We start from the raw sequence: 18,914 nt of genomic DNA, 5'->3' as shown, positions 1-18,914 counted from the left end.
AAAGTGAACAGATGTCTTACCGTCATATCTGTTGCTAATTTGTGTATTTTACCACTGTTGGAACACCGTATTGACCATTCAAGACTTGATGGTGTATTGTTATCTTTTTACATTAGTAAAACTTTACTACATAATCAAGATTTTAAGGACACAAATATTCATTAAAGCATTAGTTTACTCATTAAATTCAATAAGTGCCATCCTTCCCCCAAGAAAATATAATCCACACAGAGAATGTTAATATACAACAATTTGCTATCGTTTCTGTGCAGTGAAATGGTGAACAGGTGTTTCACGTCACATCTGTAACTATATTATTCTAGTGTAGTATGTGTATATCTATGGCTTTAAACATGGCTCATCCAATCATATTTCAGATTTGAAATATCTTTTTCATAAATTGATATTTATTACAACATCGTGGTTTGAATGACACATTCAAGATGATGATGGCGCATTTCAATATAATATGATGAGAAATTGTAATTTACCGCAGTTACCTGGAGCGCCCGCGTCTCTTCCTCTGCAGCCGAGGCATGATAAGAGAGGACCTGCATAATATGCACACACAGCCACATTATATTAATGGGTTTGCAAAGTTTCTGTTCTGAATGGCACAATAGCTTATAGAAAGTATACTGCAAAGAATGCACAATTTAAGTATGCATTTGAGACTACATATGCCAAAACATCCTATATACAACCAGAACGTGATTTGATTTGATCAAATTGACATTTACACAAAAAAAGACAAGGGCAAAAATGTCAAAATAACCCTTTTAACGAGATAATACTGGATGCAGAATAAAACATATTCAAATGAGATCAGGTGACAACGGTGCATGCTGTTTAATTGTTTACTGTTTTTCAATTTTGAACACAGCTACCTGTGTCTTTTTTTTTTTTAATAGTGATGGGTGATGGAGGATGTAAAGTGAGGATTATGACAAAGGAGAACGCCTGATGTGGAGTGCACAGCCATTGTGTCAGCTGCAGGAGACAGCATGCCACCAGCGCTTCTGACTGTGACAGCTCCAGAATGGTAGGATAAAAGAAAATAGAGGAGTGGGAGGATATCAGCCATCAGCACAAGACTATGTGTAGCAGCAGATTAAAGGGGGTAAAAATCTTTTAAAATATTAGTTTAAAATACTATAAAAACTAAAACTCAAAATGTCTTCATCAGACCAAAAAGAGCATTTATTAAAAATAAGCTGGAAAACTGCTCTATTTTCCAGAAATTTTTTGATGTCACAATCTTGAATTTATTAATACCAGCCACAAAGTTAGGACATTCCTCGGTGCCCAACCAGTCATAATGAACTAATAATGAGGCTGAATGGAAAAATGTCCCTGATTATTTCAGTCCAATCCGATTTTCGCACGAGGGGAAAAATAAAATGATAAAACATAGATTTGACAGAGTATGCTGATGTTAGCTGCCATAATTTATTTTACTATAGCATTTTTTTCATTTGTAAATGTATGAAATCACACTCACCTCAAGTGTGACCTCTTGCTTAGCCATTGCTCTTTCCACTGCTTCGTACATCTGTGTGTTCTGGATTCCCAGCCCGCAAAAGATAGCAAAGGCCTCTAGAAACTGCTCATCGTTCCTATTAAAGGCTTTTACCTCCCCTGAAGCTTCATCCATCTTATTGACCAACTGGCAGACGCCTGCATTCAGAGGCCATAAAAAAATGATATAGCACAAGGGTGTTCATATTTTTGTGGACACATTATTAAAGTTGAACTGGGATACTTTCATTATGTGAATATTTTGCCTAAAATGTTAAATTCTTCATTTACGGTAACACTTTAGTATAGGACCAATTCTCACTATTAACTAGTTGCTTATTCGCATGCCTATTATTAACATATTGTCTCTTTATTAGTACTTATAAAGCACATATTCTGCACGACCATATTCTACATCCCTAATCCTACCCAATTTCTTAAATTTAACAACTACCATACTACCAATAAGCAGCAAATTAAGAATTTACTGAGGCAAAAGTTGTAGTCAGTTGTTAATAGTGAGAATTAGACATTACAATAAAGTGACCCCATTTACTTTTATTATATGAAAAAAAGTGTCCAGGAGCTTCTTTATAAATTCACCTCTCGTGTTCCATGAAAGAAATCAATAAATTCATATGGGTTTGGAATAAATGAGGGTGAATAGGTTTGAGATCATTTCATGGTTTATTAACTTGGTCTATCAGCTAAGTCTCAACTTAATTTGTATTCAGTGTAATTTGTATTAACTACTGTATGGTGCAGAGGCTGATAAAAAAAGCATAAAGTAATCAATTAAAAAACAAAGCCTTGGATTTATTTTTAACATGAATGGCTCAGGGAGCATACAATAGAGCATATAAACCCTTCAAACCCTAAAGAAAATGACCGCCTAAATTATTCTAATCAATTCAGACTTTCATTATAGGGTTTATACTGATCTGTGCACTTGTATTTGAACAGCACTACAATGAGGACCTTTGTTTAGCAACTTAAAGATGTAATTTAAAAATGCATGAGAAATTATAAAATAGGAGATGGACTTTTTGATTTGAAATTCGCTATCATCACATATATGCTATTTAAACTATATTTTATGCATTCTGAATAAAATCTGAGCGGTGTCTTGGGTGTTTGTTACAGGTTTATTCTGATCCCTAGAAATGGTTTGGATCCCTTCTTCTATGTAAGTCTATGAAATTTTTTCATTTGTTTTATTTTTTATTTTCTATTAGGTATAAATCTTAAATGTAACCACTATAGTATCACACCTCTGCACAAAAAGCCACATAATTTGAGGTATTATTTATTGGTGTGGGATGACAAGTTGAGTGCTAAAGTTTAGGATTAAGGATTTTTTCATACGAGCAATTGAAATATGTTTGTCTTAGCAAGCACCACTAATAATTACTTTTTAAAGTGTTAAAAGTTATTCATAAAATATTGTAGCAACAATTTTGACTGATAGCTCAGATTGTGGAAAATGAAATATAGAAAACACACATACCTATCACTTTGTCTTTCTTCCCATTCCTTATTGGTGTGCACAATAGACTTTTGATTTGACCGTTTGAGGATTGTAGATTTTCACTCTTGTACAAAGAAATAAAAGAAAAAAAAAATAAATTCAATGAAGAAATGGTCAAATAAATTCAGTTTAAAGCAGCTTTGGGAAAAGTGGCAATTCATGATGCAAAATGGGGGAGGTGAATATCTGAATGAATAAGAGCTCTGTGAAATCCCAGAGCAGGATGACCCTAAGCCAATTGACTTCCCTGTCCAGCTTTCCCCTGAGTACTTACTGTCCATGGAAAACGCTGGTCTTTGGTGACATCTGCAATGTTCAGTGGCTCCATAGTGTTCTTGACATACTGGGCATACATATAGTTAATCTTATTGACATCACATTCTCTGTAAAAGACAGGGGAAAAAGTTTAAGTACTCCTGCTGATAACTTTGCAACACTAATACTACACAACTTTACTACTAAATAGAAACCATGTTAAAGGAATAGTTCACCCAAAGTAAAATTTCTTTCTCAGTTTACTTATTCTAATGAAAATAATTCTTATCAATACCCAAGAATAATAAGGTTCCCAGCAGGCATTCCAATCTGACTATTCTTCAAAATAGACTCAAATACTTAAGCTACATGCTTTCTTAAGCTTGCCACGCTAGTCAATAACTCATAAAGCAAAATGCACTTAGATTAAATATTTCGGTAACACTTTACAATAAGGTACATTAGCTAACAACATTAGTAAACATGAACTAAGAATGAACAATACTTCTACAGCATTTATTAATCTTAGTTAACGTTAATTTCAGCATTTACTAATGCATTATTAAAATCACAAGTTGTGTTTGTTAACATTAGTTAATGCACTGTGAACTAACATGAATAAACAATGAACAACTGTATTTTCATAAACTAACATTAACAAAGATTAATAAATATTATAATAAATGCATTGTTCATTGTTTGTTCATGTTACTTAATACATTACATAATGTTAATAAACGACACCTTATTGTAAAGTGTTACCAATATTTCAAATACCACAATGTCTTTTTAATGAGAACAAACAATAAAAGCACTTGACTTAAAAATCCAAAAGAAATATATGGAAATTGGCATGTAAGTATAAAGCTAATGTGGTGGGGAAAAAAAATAAAAACACTGGGAAAAAAGTCAAGGCTATGTTCTAGAAATGTCCTGTTCTGTTTGTCATATTACCACAATCCATTCTCAAGTAGCTGTAGCTATATACATTTATGTTATGTCAATGCAATGTGTGTTTGCATAAACAACTGACACCTGAGGCCTGTTGCATGAAGCTGGTTTCGATTTTTACCCAGTTAAGTTTGCGTTTAGTTTGAGAAAACTCTTTTGGGCTCAAGAAGGTGGGTGGGTTTCATTGCCATGGTAACTTGCTTTACACTGCAACCTCTGGAAGTTTTTAGAATTGCGTGGAAAAAGAGTATGTCCAGCTATAGACAGGCTCTAAAAGCTGCCAGGACCGAACATATCCGCAAACTCATAGAAAATAACCAAAACAATCCAAGGTTTTTATTTAGCGCAGTGGCTAGATTAACAAATAACCAGATGCCACCCGATCTAAATATTCCCTCACAGTTTAATAGTAATGACTTTATTAATTTATTCACTGATAACCCTGCTGAAAAAAAAAACAATAGAACCCTGCCCAAAACACAATAGAAAATGTAATGGATTTAATAGTTATAATGGGAATTGTATTGGTTTTAATGGAAACTATAATGGTGTCTACTGGTATGTGATGGATTCTATTGGTGGGATGTTAAATCATATTGGAAAAATGCCCAAAACACACTACAAAAATTAATTTTGTAATGGTTTTACTGGAGAAAGCTAAAGATTTATAATGGTATTTTAATGGAAACCATTGGAATTTCTGTTATGTTTCTTCTATTGTTTTTTTTTAGCAGGGAAAATAGATAACATCAGAAATACAATAACAAATGTAGATTCTACAGCGTCTACTTCAGCTTCATTCATCACACCCAAAGAAAAAATGCAGTGCTTTACAGCTTTACAACTATAGGACAGGAAGAGCTAAATAATCTTATCACTGCATCTAAACCAACAACATGTCTGTTAGATCCTGTACCCACTACATTACTGAAAGAGTTGTTACCTGTAGCAGAAGAACCGCTTCTGAATATTATTAACTCATCGTTATCTTTAGGTCACATCCCAAAACCATTCATGTCTAAAATTTTAGAAAAAGTTGTGTCTGCTCAATTGTGCTCCTTCCTGCAAAAAAAATTATCTCTGTGAAGAATTTCAGGCCCCATCACAGCACAGAAACTGCACTTGTTAAAATTACAAATGACTTGCTTCTTGCGTCAGACCAAGGCTGCATCTCTTTGCTAGTTTTACTTGATTTTAGTGCTGCGTTCGACACTATAGATCATGACATACTCATAGATCGATTACAAAACTATACGGGTATTCAAGGGCAGGCTTTAAGATGGTTTAGATCCTACCTGTCCGATCGCTACCACTTTGTTTATTTAAATGGCGAGTCATCTCAATTATCACCAGTAAAGTATGGAGTGCCACAAGGATCTGTCCTAGGTTCTCTGCTATTTTCATTATACATGTTGCCTAGGGGTGTAACGATACACGTATTGAACCGTTCGGTATGAGACTTTCGGTTCGGTACGCATTATAAACCAAACGATTCGATTCGTTGGACTAATCCTATTACATTAGGAAAATAAAACAGCTTAAAGTCTATGAAATATAATGTTCTCAGTGCCATTGTGCTCAACAAGGCAGCCCAAACGACGTAACAGACAACGTGCTGTCTGCCCAGTGGCGTAACGTTAGCGGACGGGCACGCAGGGCACGCACTGCGAAAGGCCCCGTGATAACCTCCCCTTGCTGGGTTGCGTCGAAAGACGATGGTCTTGTATTGACGATAGCCAGAGATATTGTCAAAAACATAAATTGTTGGCAATATTAAGATATTTGGCATTTCCAATTAATATAGGCCTGTTACATTCTAACAAAAGACAAAACAAAAGATTAGGCTAGCCTAATAAGCCTAATTTAAAAAGGTATTTTAAAACAGGTCTATTATACAATGAATTATAGGCCTATGATTAAAATATTAACACTTCACTCATCCATAAAAATCAATGAAATAAAAAGCTTTTATTTCAAGCACTTTCAAAAACAACCTGTTTAACACGAAATATGTTTCTTTTTTTTTTTTTTTTACTGCGTAATATTAGAAATATTAAGGGAATAAATTAAAACCGTTATCAGCATATGTTTAAGTAGATTCATCTCTCGTCGTCTATGAGAGAAAATGCGGCGTCAGATGCCGAAAGCTCCGTCATTACGCCATCATATTCACATCATATGCATTCACATAATGCATCTCATAATCTTGTACAGCAGTTATATCTGATCAAATGGACATTATTATTCTTTAGCTTAGGTTGAACAAATCATTTTTCTTTCTGCTGCCTTCTCAAACTTTTGCTGCAGTGTTTATTCCTGCCTTGTAAAAGCATTTAAATTTATTTTATTTTTAATTACAACATCAGTTAATTGTTAATTGTTAATTGACACCCGCTGAGCCTGATCTAAACCAGGTTGGATTTGTTTTGTTGTGCCACTTATAAACCTACTCTGAAACTCAGAGTTTATTAAGATTATGTCTAAAAACATTGCTGAATTCTCAAATAAAATAATGTTTAACCTAGTAAAATGCATATTATAATCTACAGTTTTTAATGTTTTTGCATACTACATAACCAGTCAATAACATTATTCAACACAGTACTATTATTCAACTATCAAAAACTAAAAATAAATAAATAAATATATATATATATATATATATATATATATATAATGCCTCTGTAGAATGCCTTCAGTTACTGCAGACAACATTACTGAGCCATCCCTCAGTTTATAGAATTAAACAAAAATCACATTCACAGCAATGAAATTATTATATTAAATTTGGTAGATGCAACTTTCGTAGTGCGTTTAAGGTATACATTTTACCATTATGTAAATTCCATAAAAATGAGCAGGAACTTTTGATGGAAGTGCAAGAGGCAAGGCATTAAAGAGAGTTTATAGCAGAAAAGTAATGCCTGTGTTTCGGTTAAAGCATTAATTAATTATTGTTTTTTTCTGTTTAGAATGTGTGTTATTTGAGCTTTACACTTGTCTAAATCATTCTTTAAGCAGTGGAACTACTATCCTAGGCAAATGAACTTCTGGTTATGTGTATAATTCCTATGAGTGGAGTTTGCCCAATTTTTGCACAGTTATGACAGTTGTGTCACATCACTTTATTTTAATGCTATGAAAATGGTAATGACAGAAATCAGAAATGATGAAAATCATAAATTATAACTTTGCACAGACAGCATTCATTTTTTATTTATTCTTTTCAAAAAATCTCATGTTAAGACTTGTGGTTTTGAAATAGTGTATTTTTAATACACAAGCCGCACCTTGTCCCATAGACTCCTATTGTAAATTGATTACTATAAACATATTTTTGTTTTTACAAACTAAGGGACTTTGTCTTGCATTATAATATCTTCTTTTTTATGATAACCCCACCTGTTTGGGAAGTCCACGGATCCTGCAAGCTCCTCATATTCCATGTGAAACACACTGGAGAATGTGGTCTGTAACACAAGCAGAACAGCCATTACTAATTACTTACTCTGCAGTTTCACTCACAGAGGCAAACTTTGAGGAGGTTTAACACAGAGGTAAGCCAGTATTTATGAGGCTTTTTAATGCTATTAGTGTCTGGCTGCCTGTGTAAACCTAACATTGAATATCTGCAGTCACATAGTTTAATGTGCCTGTGCTTGTGCATTTCTGGAAGGGTTAGAATTTCCCGCTCATGACAAGTAAATAGTTATGGAGCATGGTTCAGTACGAAAAGCATTCTGCAAGCAGTCAAAACAAAAACGTTCACAATGGATCTGTGCAATAAACAAGGAGAAATGCAATAAATGATGAGTTTATTTCCACATTCCAGACCTCATAACAGACGTCGAATATGGGTTTGTCGACAAACTTGTCTTTCCTTTGCAACAGCTGCTCTTCCCAAATTTGAAGACACTAGGAGGACAGTGTCTTAATAAATGAAGGTGCCATTTGAATGCACTTCAAGAGGTGAAACCTGCCTTGGTTAGGAAGACTAGTTGATTGTTGACCTCAGTTTTTCCACAATGGTTAATCTCTTTCCATAACAATCACTGTGACTGCAGAATGAATTCATAAAATTAACAAGCTGTCTTTCTACTTTATATGTGGACTATGGTGCAACTTCCAAAGACTATAAAAACTGTATGTCAAGTTGAGGAAAACCAGAGCTTTTTCTGTGAACATAGTATGCAGAAATAGGTTTCTAGATCAAAAAATGACCTCTGAATTATGATACACATCTCAAAATCAGAATTCTCTCTGAAGAGATCGTCTTCTTTATGACACCACCTTCATCACAACAGCTCACCTATCTAGATAACCTAAACATCTAAATGCAGTTCCTTTGTATTTTGGAAGTATCGACAACTATGGACTATGGACATTCTCCATTAACACTAATAACTAGAAACCTTAACTGGGGCCACTGCATGGCACCTATTGCAATACATGACGTAGATAAACTGGACTAGGCAACTGAATGTTCCAGTATAAATGTTTAATTCTATGCCCCTGTCTGCTTTGACTATAAACAAAGTTTTACCACATTCATATTAATGATTCTGCCTCAACATCATTGAAAATTAAATAATTGTAATTAATTCAGACAATTAGGCATTTGTGGTGTTTTAATTCACACATAAAGCGAAATACTTATAAACCAACCTAACAAATGACTTTGTGTTCTAGGTGCACCTTCGTAGTGCGGTTATTTTGGGTTGTTTGCAAAGCCGAAAATAGGGAACACTGCTCATACAGTCAGTAAACCTTTCAAAAAAACACACATGCACAGTGATGTAGACCACTTCTGAATGAGAGCTTTCCCCGCTTGCTCAATGGGAAGGGAGGATTCATCAGTTAAAAAATCCTTTTATCCTTTTTTGTACCATGATTCATCTACCCTTCTCTGTGCATCCACCGAAAGGTTTTCCCAGCTTTTCATGTGAAACATCTCCCTTTGATCTTAACAGAAGTGCATACTGCTGGAATACATAATGTTTTCCTTATTACAGTGTTTGCAAAGCAGCAATATATTGAAATATATTAAATATATATATTGAAATTCAGCAAGCACTGGTATTTTAATTTGAAATATCTGGTATTTTGGGTATATGAGGTGCATGTGTATTTGTTGCCATATTTCTTTGGCAGTGGCAAATAAGGAAGCAATTTAAGTGAAGTTATCTGCTAGTGAGTCTGCTATAAAGGAAGCAAGTGTTTCTTAACTCTCTCACTCAGCTATGGAAATATCCTACACAGCCTCTCTTTTATAATGCCTAAATGCTGTACATTAGCATTGGCGAACTACAGTATTAACAAAAAAATCGTAATCGTACTGGGGTAAAATGTGAAAGAAAAGGTTGCTCTTTAGACACTAGTCAGGCCTACAGAGATTCACCATTATGTTTTGGAATTAATCTAAATAAAAGAGATTTTAATTATGTTAAATAACTCATTATAAATCAATAAATAATTATGTTTTTCTAAATTAAACAAAAAATATTTTGCATTATATGTAATTTGATCTTCTAAACAACCCAATAGCTCAGTGGTTCTCAGTGTTTTGTTTTGTTTTTTGAGCCACTGGTTTGGAACGTTACGAACTATATTCTTTTGTGTGGTAGTATCAGCAGTACCAGTATCAGCTTGTCTCTTCCTGAATCTTTGATATAATCCTGCTCCCCCCACAAACACCTCAGAGCCCCTCTTTCAAAAATATTGCTTGCTGCGGCCCCAATGTTCTCAATATGCCTCTATTGATTAAAGCTGCTATATTTAATTGTCTTTTAGAACATTTAGTCTCAACTACAAGCAATTTTTTTTTTGCTTTAGGCTAAAAATACAGATGTTTGAAGCCCAAGCTTATTTTTTTTTTTCAAGCATCATAAAGGGATATTTTGGATAGCCAATATCTTGGTAACACCAAAGAAATGCAAAACATGCTTGATATTTCCATGTTTTATGATCATAAGAATTCTTTGAAAGTTTTTAGTGTTTTGGAAATAAATGTGATGTGATATTTTGGTCTTACAGCTGTTTCCCTGTCAGAAATGAAGACAGTGCATTCTTGGGCCTGCATGAAAGATAAGATGGTAGCCACAGTTTTCCTCAGCAAGACCTCCAAAGACTGCTGCTCTTCAAAGATCAGACTAGCCAGATCCAACAACACCTACAAAACACCCCAAACAACAATCACTGTTTATAGCCAAGTTACTGTTTAATCACACCTAAACAAAATTAATTTGTACTAAAATGTGGAAAAATACCTGGTTTCGCCTGTTCTCCAGCTGTGAAGTCTCATAGAGTTGTGCATTGTGCAGCACTATGCCAGAGAAAGCCAGGTACGAAGAAAAGTCCTGTTGAGATGAAAAATAAACAAATTATTATAATAAAATGACAGAAAATATAAAATAACTGTAAAATTAAATGTGCAAATTTTTCACCCTCTCATCCTGTTCTGTGAAGGCACTGTTCTCTCCACACCTTTTATTGATTGCTTGCGCTACTCCAACGACCTTTAAGCATTAATACGATGTAGCAGTCAAGTTTTAATAGTAAATGTTGCAAATATTGTATAACAGTTCAGACATTTTTTATGTTTAAATTCATCTCTCACCTCATCTCTGTGATTTTTGATGGGCAAACACAAGATGCTCTGTGTCTTATATCCTGTAATTTGGTCCACTTCTGCATTAAAACGTGGATCCTGAAAGAGAAAAAAAAAAAATCAACCAATTCCTATTAATCCAGCATTTCTATAAATTATGACTTACAATAATATCACTATTTTAAAAATCAGCTGCCCATTTCATAAGACAATGTAGTTTTTTTTTAAATAGTTCAATTGAACAGTTGTTTTCTTCTTCTTATGCACCCTAGAAATACAACCTAGTCATAAATGTTAAAGGAATAGTTTACCCTAAATAAATAAATAATCAATCTATCATATACATTGCATTTGTTTATTCAGTGTTTAGCTCAGGCCGGAGGGTAGGGTATGCCTGGTTAGAATGTCTTGGGACTTTGTGTCTGTTGTTGTGATACCACCAGCCTATCAGCACGGTCATGACGTCATTTTAGTCTTCATTTCTTGTGGCTCAGAAACAACTGTGTCCCTGAGCACAGATGGCAGATTTCCAATTGTGTATATCTGGGGCAGGCGGGGACACCCGAGCAACTGCAGTTCTGTTTGGCACCGTTACTGACACAGAAATGGTATACTTCAAGTAAACAAATACGTTTTTAAGACAGATGACGTTTAATGGCACCATGAGGACCTAGTGTTCTTTCTTAATTTTACCCTGTTGTGATATGCGAAAACATAATCATGATGTTTTAAATGGTGACTGCTGGATTATTCCTTGAATGTTTATATGAAACAGTGTCTCGCAAGACAATTAAACATTTGAATTCCATGCCAAACATGGTTAAGGGTTTATCTTAACCTTAATCTTAGTGTTTTAAGATACATCCTGTTAAAGATTAGGATGTTTTAATCTATTATTCTTTCTCTTTCTCACTATCTTTCTCTTTACCTATTTTTTTTCTTCTTTCCCTCTCTCTGTAGAACTCAGGGAAACACAATTAAACTAAATTACAAAGAGCTAAAAATACCTGCCGTCATTATACAAACTGTTGGTTAGCAACTGAATTGCATAACATTTCAATCCAATCAAAGGCCTTAAGAGATATAGCCTAAATTGCGTTTCTAAGGAAATACTTTATTAGTGCTGGGAGGGTATTATAAAGCAGACAATTTTATTTCAGTCTCTGAAACCAAAGTGTTTCCTATGCACATGACAAGGTAATACAGAGGAATCAGATAAGAGGTGAATGCCTGCTGTCAGAAATTCTGTCTAATTATTGAGATAAGCAGGTAAATCCAAACTTTTCTCCATTCAAAGTTTCATTATAAGATCTAATGGTGATGATACAGTCTGAGGGAAGAAACACAAATTTGTCTTAGTTGTTGTCTTTTAACAACTAGCCCATCTCATGACCAATCATTTCTACTTATTTTTTTTAATTTGTATTTAAAATGTAACAATTTTTAATTTCGCATGGTGGATGAATTATCAACAAATTTAGGCATTCTCATTTATAGTCTTTAAGTAATAAAACACTGACATGGCAGACAGCGGGTGAAATGACAGAGCCTAACCTCATACGCATTCTTGATGTTCAGAGGCTGTCCAGTGGATGCCACATATCCCACAATTCCTTTGTTCCATTCTAGGCGAATACCACTGTTGGAAGCCTCCTCAAGAGTGGATCCTTCTGCAACATCAAATAGCCGGCTAACCAGGAACTTCCTGTTTGAACTGTCCTCTCCAACCAAGAACAACGAATAGCGATCCGCAGCTATCAACTCGTGAGTGTGTAAGAAGATCCTGTGGCAGAGGGCAGTAAGGTCCAAGTGACTTGAAACATCACGTACAAGCTCCAACAGACGAGCACAGCGGTCCCCATTTTCACGAACTCCCGAGTCCATAAGACCTCCACCCTCATCTGTCCCATTGCCTGAGCCAGGCCGCTGGGGAGGAGGAAGTGGCATCTGCACCCTTTCTGTATCACTAAGAAAAGTAAGCGAACCCTCAGCGTCTTTCACAACAATGGGGCGAAGTGGCCTATCAAACTCAGATGCAGAGATCTTTCGTGTAGGGGTGGATGGAGCTGGACTTGGAGATGGTGCATCAGTTGGACCCAGTGAATGGAGGGCCGATAAAGGCTCTGGCGGAGCTTTTGATCCTTCCCTAGATGGCTGAATGGAGTGGACACGTTCAGCAAACCAAGCATTGACCATTTCCCTTAAAAAAAATGTAACCAAAAACATTAGCTCAGCAGCCTCTTGACCTAAAAAATTACAAATACAAAACTAAATCTCAGTAATTGCCTAATCTGATTTGATAAATTTGATTATACCCATTCACAAAGTCAGTTCACTTGGTATTTATCTTGGTAATGCAACCAGGCAGCTATTTTCTAGCTAGGTAACACTCATACAAGTTCAGCTTCTAAAATCTGTCCTCATAAATGTTTCTATACCTTTCAGGCTGGTCACATTAATGTGCATGCATGTTATACAGTAAACAAACTCAATAATTGAAAGGTGGGACTTCCATTCAAGAGCTGCCATATGGCTTCCTCTTATACTTTCTCTGCTACTCAGCTGGAAAATCTGTTTCATCTCATCTACCGACAGTTGACCCAGCAAGATAAAACAGCAATGTAGAGAATTTTCACAGTTCACCTCAGTTATTTCAAGGTTTTATGGGCAGTTTGCTGGACTGGACCTAGCTATATAATGAACAGGTTCTACATTACATTCTCGAAGTTTTCATTAAAAGTTGAATGGGACATTGAGTTTAGCAGCTCAAATGGAAAACACTGGAGTATATAACAACCCACAATCATAACATTTGCAGATAGATTATTTCCAAATCTGTCAAAATAACACAACATGATGTAGTGGCTTTTATTAAACCAACACTATAATGAAAGCATTAAAATAGCCTGTAACAAATGTTTTCAATGAAATGTTTATTATTCGGGTAGGATATTCAAACTCCACCATAGTCTCAGTGGACACGACCTAAATTGTCCTTGGCTAGAATAGTTTAAATAAATAACATTCCCTTTGAAGAGACACCATCCAACCATTTGCTAAAATTAGTAACTTCATCTAAAGTTACTCATGCTAAGAAGTCTTAATTTATCCCGGCCAATCGAATAGTTAGGATTTAGATAGAGAGTTAGATCTAATAGTTAGATGGGTTGTTTTTTTTTCAGTGGTAATTAATTAATTAAACAAGCAAACAAACCGCTGGCCAGATGTTAGTGTAAAATATAATTGATTAAAGACAAATAAAACCTAAAAATAAATGAATTAATTAATTAATTTTGGGGATTCCCAAAGGGCAGAAATGTAGGTGCTACACACAGCCATGAATGTTTGGTAGAATTTGTACAATTTTCAACCGTCTCAATCTAATTCTTTACTACTTTTGTGTTTTGGCAATATGGATGGCAAATTTGTAAGAATTCCTATGATTCATACGTTTTTGTATGATCTGCTTACACCCCACATTTTTTTCCCTAAAAGTCTTACACTTTTGTATGAATCAAGTCATACACATTCATATGAAATTGCAAAATAGTTATGTTTTCTTATGAAAGTGGGTTGCCTCTTTCCAATAATTTGTTATGTCTGTTCTTCTTCCTCATTATTTCACCAGTACTGGACATAATTTTCTGAGCACACAATAGGCTAGTTGTCTGGACATGTATGCAGGTGTGTTAATTCATCTGATATCATAGTTAAGGCAACTTATTTGTTTAAGCTCTGCATTAAAGTGCATAAAGAACATCAAATCAATCAATATATCAATCATTTCAATTTATAAAAGTTCACATCTTTGTTTGTTGGTTGTTATTAAACAGTGTAAGCAATGAGTATCGCCTACAATCACAGTAGTGTATATCAACTCTGTGATGTCTGATCAAGTCAATGACGGGCATGTGTCAAATAAAATCACCCGTACAATGTGAAATTGCTACACACAACCTCAGATATGATTAATTCCTCTAATAAACGAGTTCCAAATTACGTTTACATCGGAGTTCACAAGAAAAAAAAAAAGAAAAAAATGCAGTAAATACTGACACTTTCCTTTACAAACAACAATTTTTTTTAAACAGCTAAAGTTGAAATGAAGGCAAATATTTGGCGACGATGAGAAAATGGAACGCTGCGTTGCGCAGCTGCAGCAAACGGGTCTACAGCCTCATTACAGGACTACTTGTCTTTAAACTGAACTAGTAATCTGCGCCTTTGAACTTACCGAGAAGCCTTTCGCACAAAATAAGAATGTGCGAACTCTAGGTTGTCGTCGAGCCAAGCCTCCATCATCCTCTCACTTTCGGGAGGATAAACCTCCATTCCGCCTACACTGATCAGCCGGTGGATATCATCCGCCTGCTCTCGTCTGATGTTCAGTCATAAACACACTTCTACCACAACCAGACACCGGCGGCGTCTACACCGGCTGCACTATTACTCTCTCTCTCTCTCTCTCTCTCTCTCTCTCTTCCCCACGCACACACAATTAACGCGGCTTTACTTACATTAAAAGAAAGTCTATCACAAGGCAAGGTTAAACAAAACTCTTAAAGCTTGTTACCCATTTGGAAGGATAACTTCATATCAGACCTCAATTTAGGTGATTATGCTAAGTAACAGTTGTAGCTATTTTGGTACATTATTAGTAGCCTGTATCACATAAACTTTTTTTTGTCCCATTTGGCGCTTTTATGTATAATTTATATACTTTTTACTGCCATTTGATATTAGAAAATAAACTCCTCACAACCACTTCATCAAGTAAATCAATATCCCAAGGATACCATATGGGTAGTTGGCATGTCATGTCAATTAGTGATTGTAGCATGGATAAAGCTACATTTAAAAGGATGTTAATCAACATTGTACATATTTCATTGTTATCATTTACAATTGTTATACATTCAACTATTTTATAAGCTTGGATAATTAAAAGACAGCGTGGATCTAGATCAACTGAAAAAAATAAATGTTTAATGCCCATTGAATGTTGTTCACTATATTACCTAAAATGCAGGTTGCTTCATGGACATGCAGTATACAGTCAAACACAAATATTAAAAAAATGCAAATGTTAATACCATTGGATTTTATTAAAATAAAAAAATTCAGAAAATTCCTTACCAGACATTCGTCCCTTTGAACTTTTTTTGCTAACCTATTGCTTAATATTGAATAGCCCTGACCCACCCCTAAGCACGACCCCATCTCTGTACACAATGGTGTAGCCTTACCAGCAGATGGTGCCTCCTTCTCTCCTGGGAGAGGGAGATACCACTGAAGGCATATGTGCTCTCTTGGGTACAAATGTGATTCCACTGTATACATGGTGGCCTGGTTGAGCTAATGACAGTCTCTGGAGAGAGACTATATGTCAGTGAGAGTGAATGGTATTGGAAAATGTTTCAATAAAACACACACACACACACACACACATATATATATATATATATATATTTTTTTTTTCTCCAGTTCATTTATCAATGGCTGCATTTGGCAGGCACTTCCCACTATCTTTCCACAGAAGATGCAACTTAGGAATCATGTCAGGACATGCTGGGTTTATGTGCTATATGTGCATGAACACACAATGTTAGCTAGCTGGGCTGAAACACTGTCCAGATGTGGTCACTCAAGTCACTCTAAGCTAAACTACTCGGTTCGCCTTTCAGTCATAAGTCAAACAACACTCTATTCCTTCACATAATTCCATGCACTACATTAAACAGCTCAGCCACTATTGTAAACCCTAAAGTCAGTGCTATGGAGGATAGCGTTGGATGGAGAGAAGTCCTATGCAGTCCTCCAATGGAAACAATTTTGAGTGCTTAGTTTGTCCTGCGTAGCGCTCAACAAGACAAATATGGCAGTAAAATCATTTATTAACAGCAGGTTTGATGGAGACAGAGAGAATGGGGTTGAAACCGGGGTCAAAACAATGGCATAGGCCTTCTGCAAAGACACAAGTGATTGTGCCACTGGTTGCAGGAAATGAAAGTAACTTGAAAAATCCCATTAAACACATTTTGTCCAAAATTTGCTTGCCTTTGCCTGTTTTTGGATGATACCATGAGAAAAGAATAATTTTGCTCAGATGCTTGTGTCTTATCAAGCCTTTCACTGAAGAGTTAATTTTTTTTCATGATATCCTGATAAGATGCTAGTAACATTAACACAAGAAGAAGATGGTGATACATTTTATGTACTTTAATATATTAATTGGAAAATTAACCAAATTGGGTGCAAATTATGGGGGTATTATCAAACTCTTGAGTCCCCATAGGAAGTCAAAACAAAAGGTTGGGGAGTTTATGTATTCAAATGCAATTGTTGTTGTTTTTAAAGATATCTCAGTGACCACACAAATGAGATTATGATAGTTTAGTCAAGCTTAGTTAAGTAAGCCAAGGTGTGTATTTTCTCCTGGCTGCAACAGTCAGCTGCTCAAAGATTGTTATCAGATAAATCATACCTATGGTTAATATTTATCCTTTATCGCAAACAGTTAAAATGTTTTGTCAAAATGTTCAAATCTAAAAATATTTTAAAATAACAGACCCTTGAAAGTTATTTTAAAAGGTAATTTGCACATTGAATGTACCACCTATTTCCCTTTTGATTCAATACATGTGACCAATGATCCATAAATCTTGACAGTTACAGGGATAGTTTACCCAAAAATGGACAAAAACATTTCTTTTGTGTAACATAAAGCAAATTTAAAATAAAATTTTATTTTTATTTTTTTTCATGCAATGAAAGTCAATGAATTACTCAAAAAATGGTTTTGGGTGAACTATTCCTTTAACAGTTCTTATTATAAATACATGCACTGTTCACTGTTTTCAAGATTTTATGCCATGGCATGCACATCAAGACCTTAGGTATGCTCTGCAGGCATAGTTACCTCCAGCATGCACAGAATTCTCCTTTATATCACATCTCCTCTAGGACCATGAAGGGGTCACAAGCAGGGTATTTCGGAGAAAATCTGCTGCAGTAGAAAACGTCCCCAGTGAACAGTTCTGAGCTCCGGTTGAATATTGTTAAATATTTTGGGAGGTAGTGAAGGGGGTTTCAGGGGGTTGAGTCTTTCTTTCTGAGCTTGACAAACCACAGAGCTATCCCTGGTAAACATCACGAAGGTCTAGCAAGATCTGGAATAAACACAAAGGATAGTGTGCAAGGGGGAGGGCTCACCCTTACATTCAGGTTGTTTTATGAGATCTATAACAGGATGTTAGGAGAGCCTGATCTGAGTTGAGCTGTGGTCTGCCTGTTGTAGAAATCTTCTTAAATTAGTAACAGTTAAACTGGTCAAGCAGATCTCTTATGCTAACTTAACTGGAATACATTTGCATCTTCAATTAACATTCAAAAAGACATTATGTAAATTACCACTGCATATTGAGCTCATCTGTAATGACATTGGAGTGAATGTCTCTATTTGCTGGCACACCATCAAGAATATATAACACCTCTTTCCATTTGGAAGTCACATGCATGCATATGTTAAATATGAATTGCAAATATAGTTGTTTCCCATGAGCGATGCTTGTTGTTGCAAAACCTGCTGTCATATCTCTATCACAAGTTTTTAAGAAAAAGATATAGACTACTACATACTCCAATATTTAAGAAAATAATAAACATGTTTTATTTTAATAGAGTATGTACTAAGTAGACCATAATGTGTAGCATATACTCTATTAAAATAGTAAGTATAAACACAAATTGTACTTTTAGATGACAGAGCAATTTAAAAAACATACATCCATGACGCACTACACCAGGATTATTCTAGTTATTAAACTTCTATATTGTTTCCAATGGGAACAACATACAGTAGGCTGTCTTTGAGATTTTCTGGAAATATGTTAAACATCCAATCCATCTTGATGCTTGTCAAATCCACAATTATCGTTATGATTTATAACTATCTCCCCAGTTTAAACAGCTGTAAAATAGGGTGAAAAGTAGGTCTTTGCTAACAATAGACGTACATCTGGAACACATTTGTTGGTCCAAACACACTGTATGCAT

At 35.2% G+C, this 18,914-nt stretch overlaps 1 protein-coding gene across 3 annotated transcripts in view; it reads right to left on the bottom strand.

The window, feature by feature from the left end:
• Positions 1–18,914, bottom strand: part of pde5ab (phosphodiesterase 5A, cGMP-specific, b) — a 43,133-nt gene that overhangs the window by 20,257 nt on the left and 3,962 nt on the right. The window contains exons 1-11 of one of the 3 annotated variants that reach the window (XM_058782993.1): positions 15,094–15,319; positions 12,414–13,059; positions 10,869–10,958; positions 10,696–10,767; positions 10,519–10,608; positions 10,284–10,421; positions 7,655–7,722; positions 3,321–3,429; positions 3,026–3,110; positions 1,502–1,677; positions 492–551 (exon numbers count right to left, since the gene is read on the bottom strand). In XM_058782993.1, the coding sequence (XP_058638976.1) occupies positions 492–551; positions 1,502–1,677; positions 3,026–3,110; positions 3,321–3,429; positions 7,655–7,722; positions 10,284–10,421; positions 10,519–10,608; positions 10,696–10,767; positions 10,869–10,958; positions 12,414–13,059; positions 15,094–15,191 (1,632 nt within the window). In that variant the 5' untranslated portion in view covers positions 15,192–15,319. Of the gene's footprint in view, positions 1–491; positions 552–1,501; positions 1,678–3,025; positions 3,111–3,320; positions 3,430–7,654; positions 7,723–10,283; positions 10,422–10,518; positions 10,609–10,695; positions 10,768–10,868; positions 10,959–12,413; positions 13,060–15,093; positions 15,320–18,914 lie in introns of those variants that run through there. The other 2 variants (XM_058782994.1, XM_058782995.1) reach the window with 2 other exon arrangements.

This window comes from Onychostoma macrolepis, chromosome 07, assembly GCF_012432095.1.
Source record: "Onychostoma macrolepis isolate SWU-2019 chromosome 07, ASM1243209v1, whole genome shotgun sequence".
NCBI lineage: Eukaryota > Metazoa > Chordata > Actinopteri > Cypriniformes > Cyprinidae > Onychostoma > Onychostoma macrolepis.
This window is presented reverse-complemented; position numbering and strand designations above follow the sequence as displayed.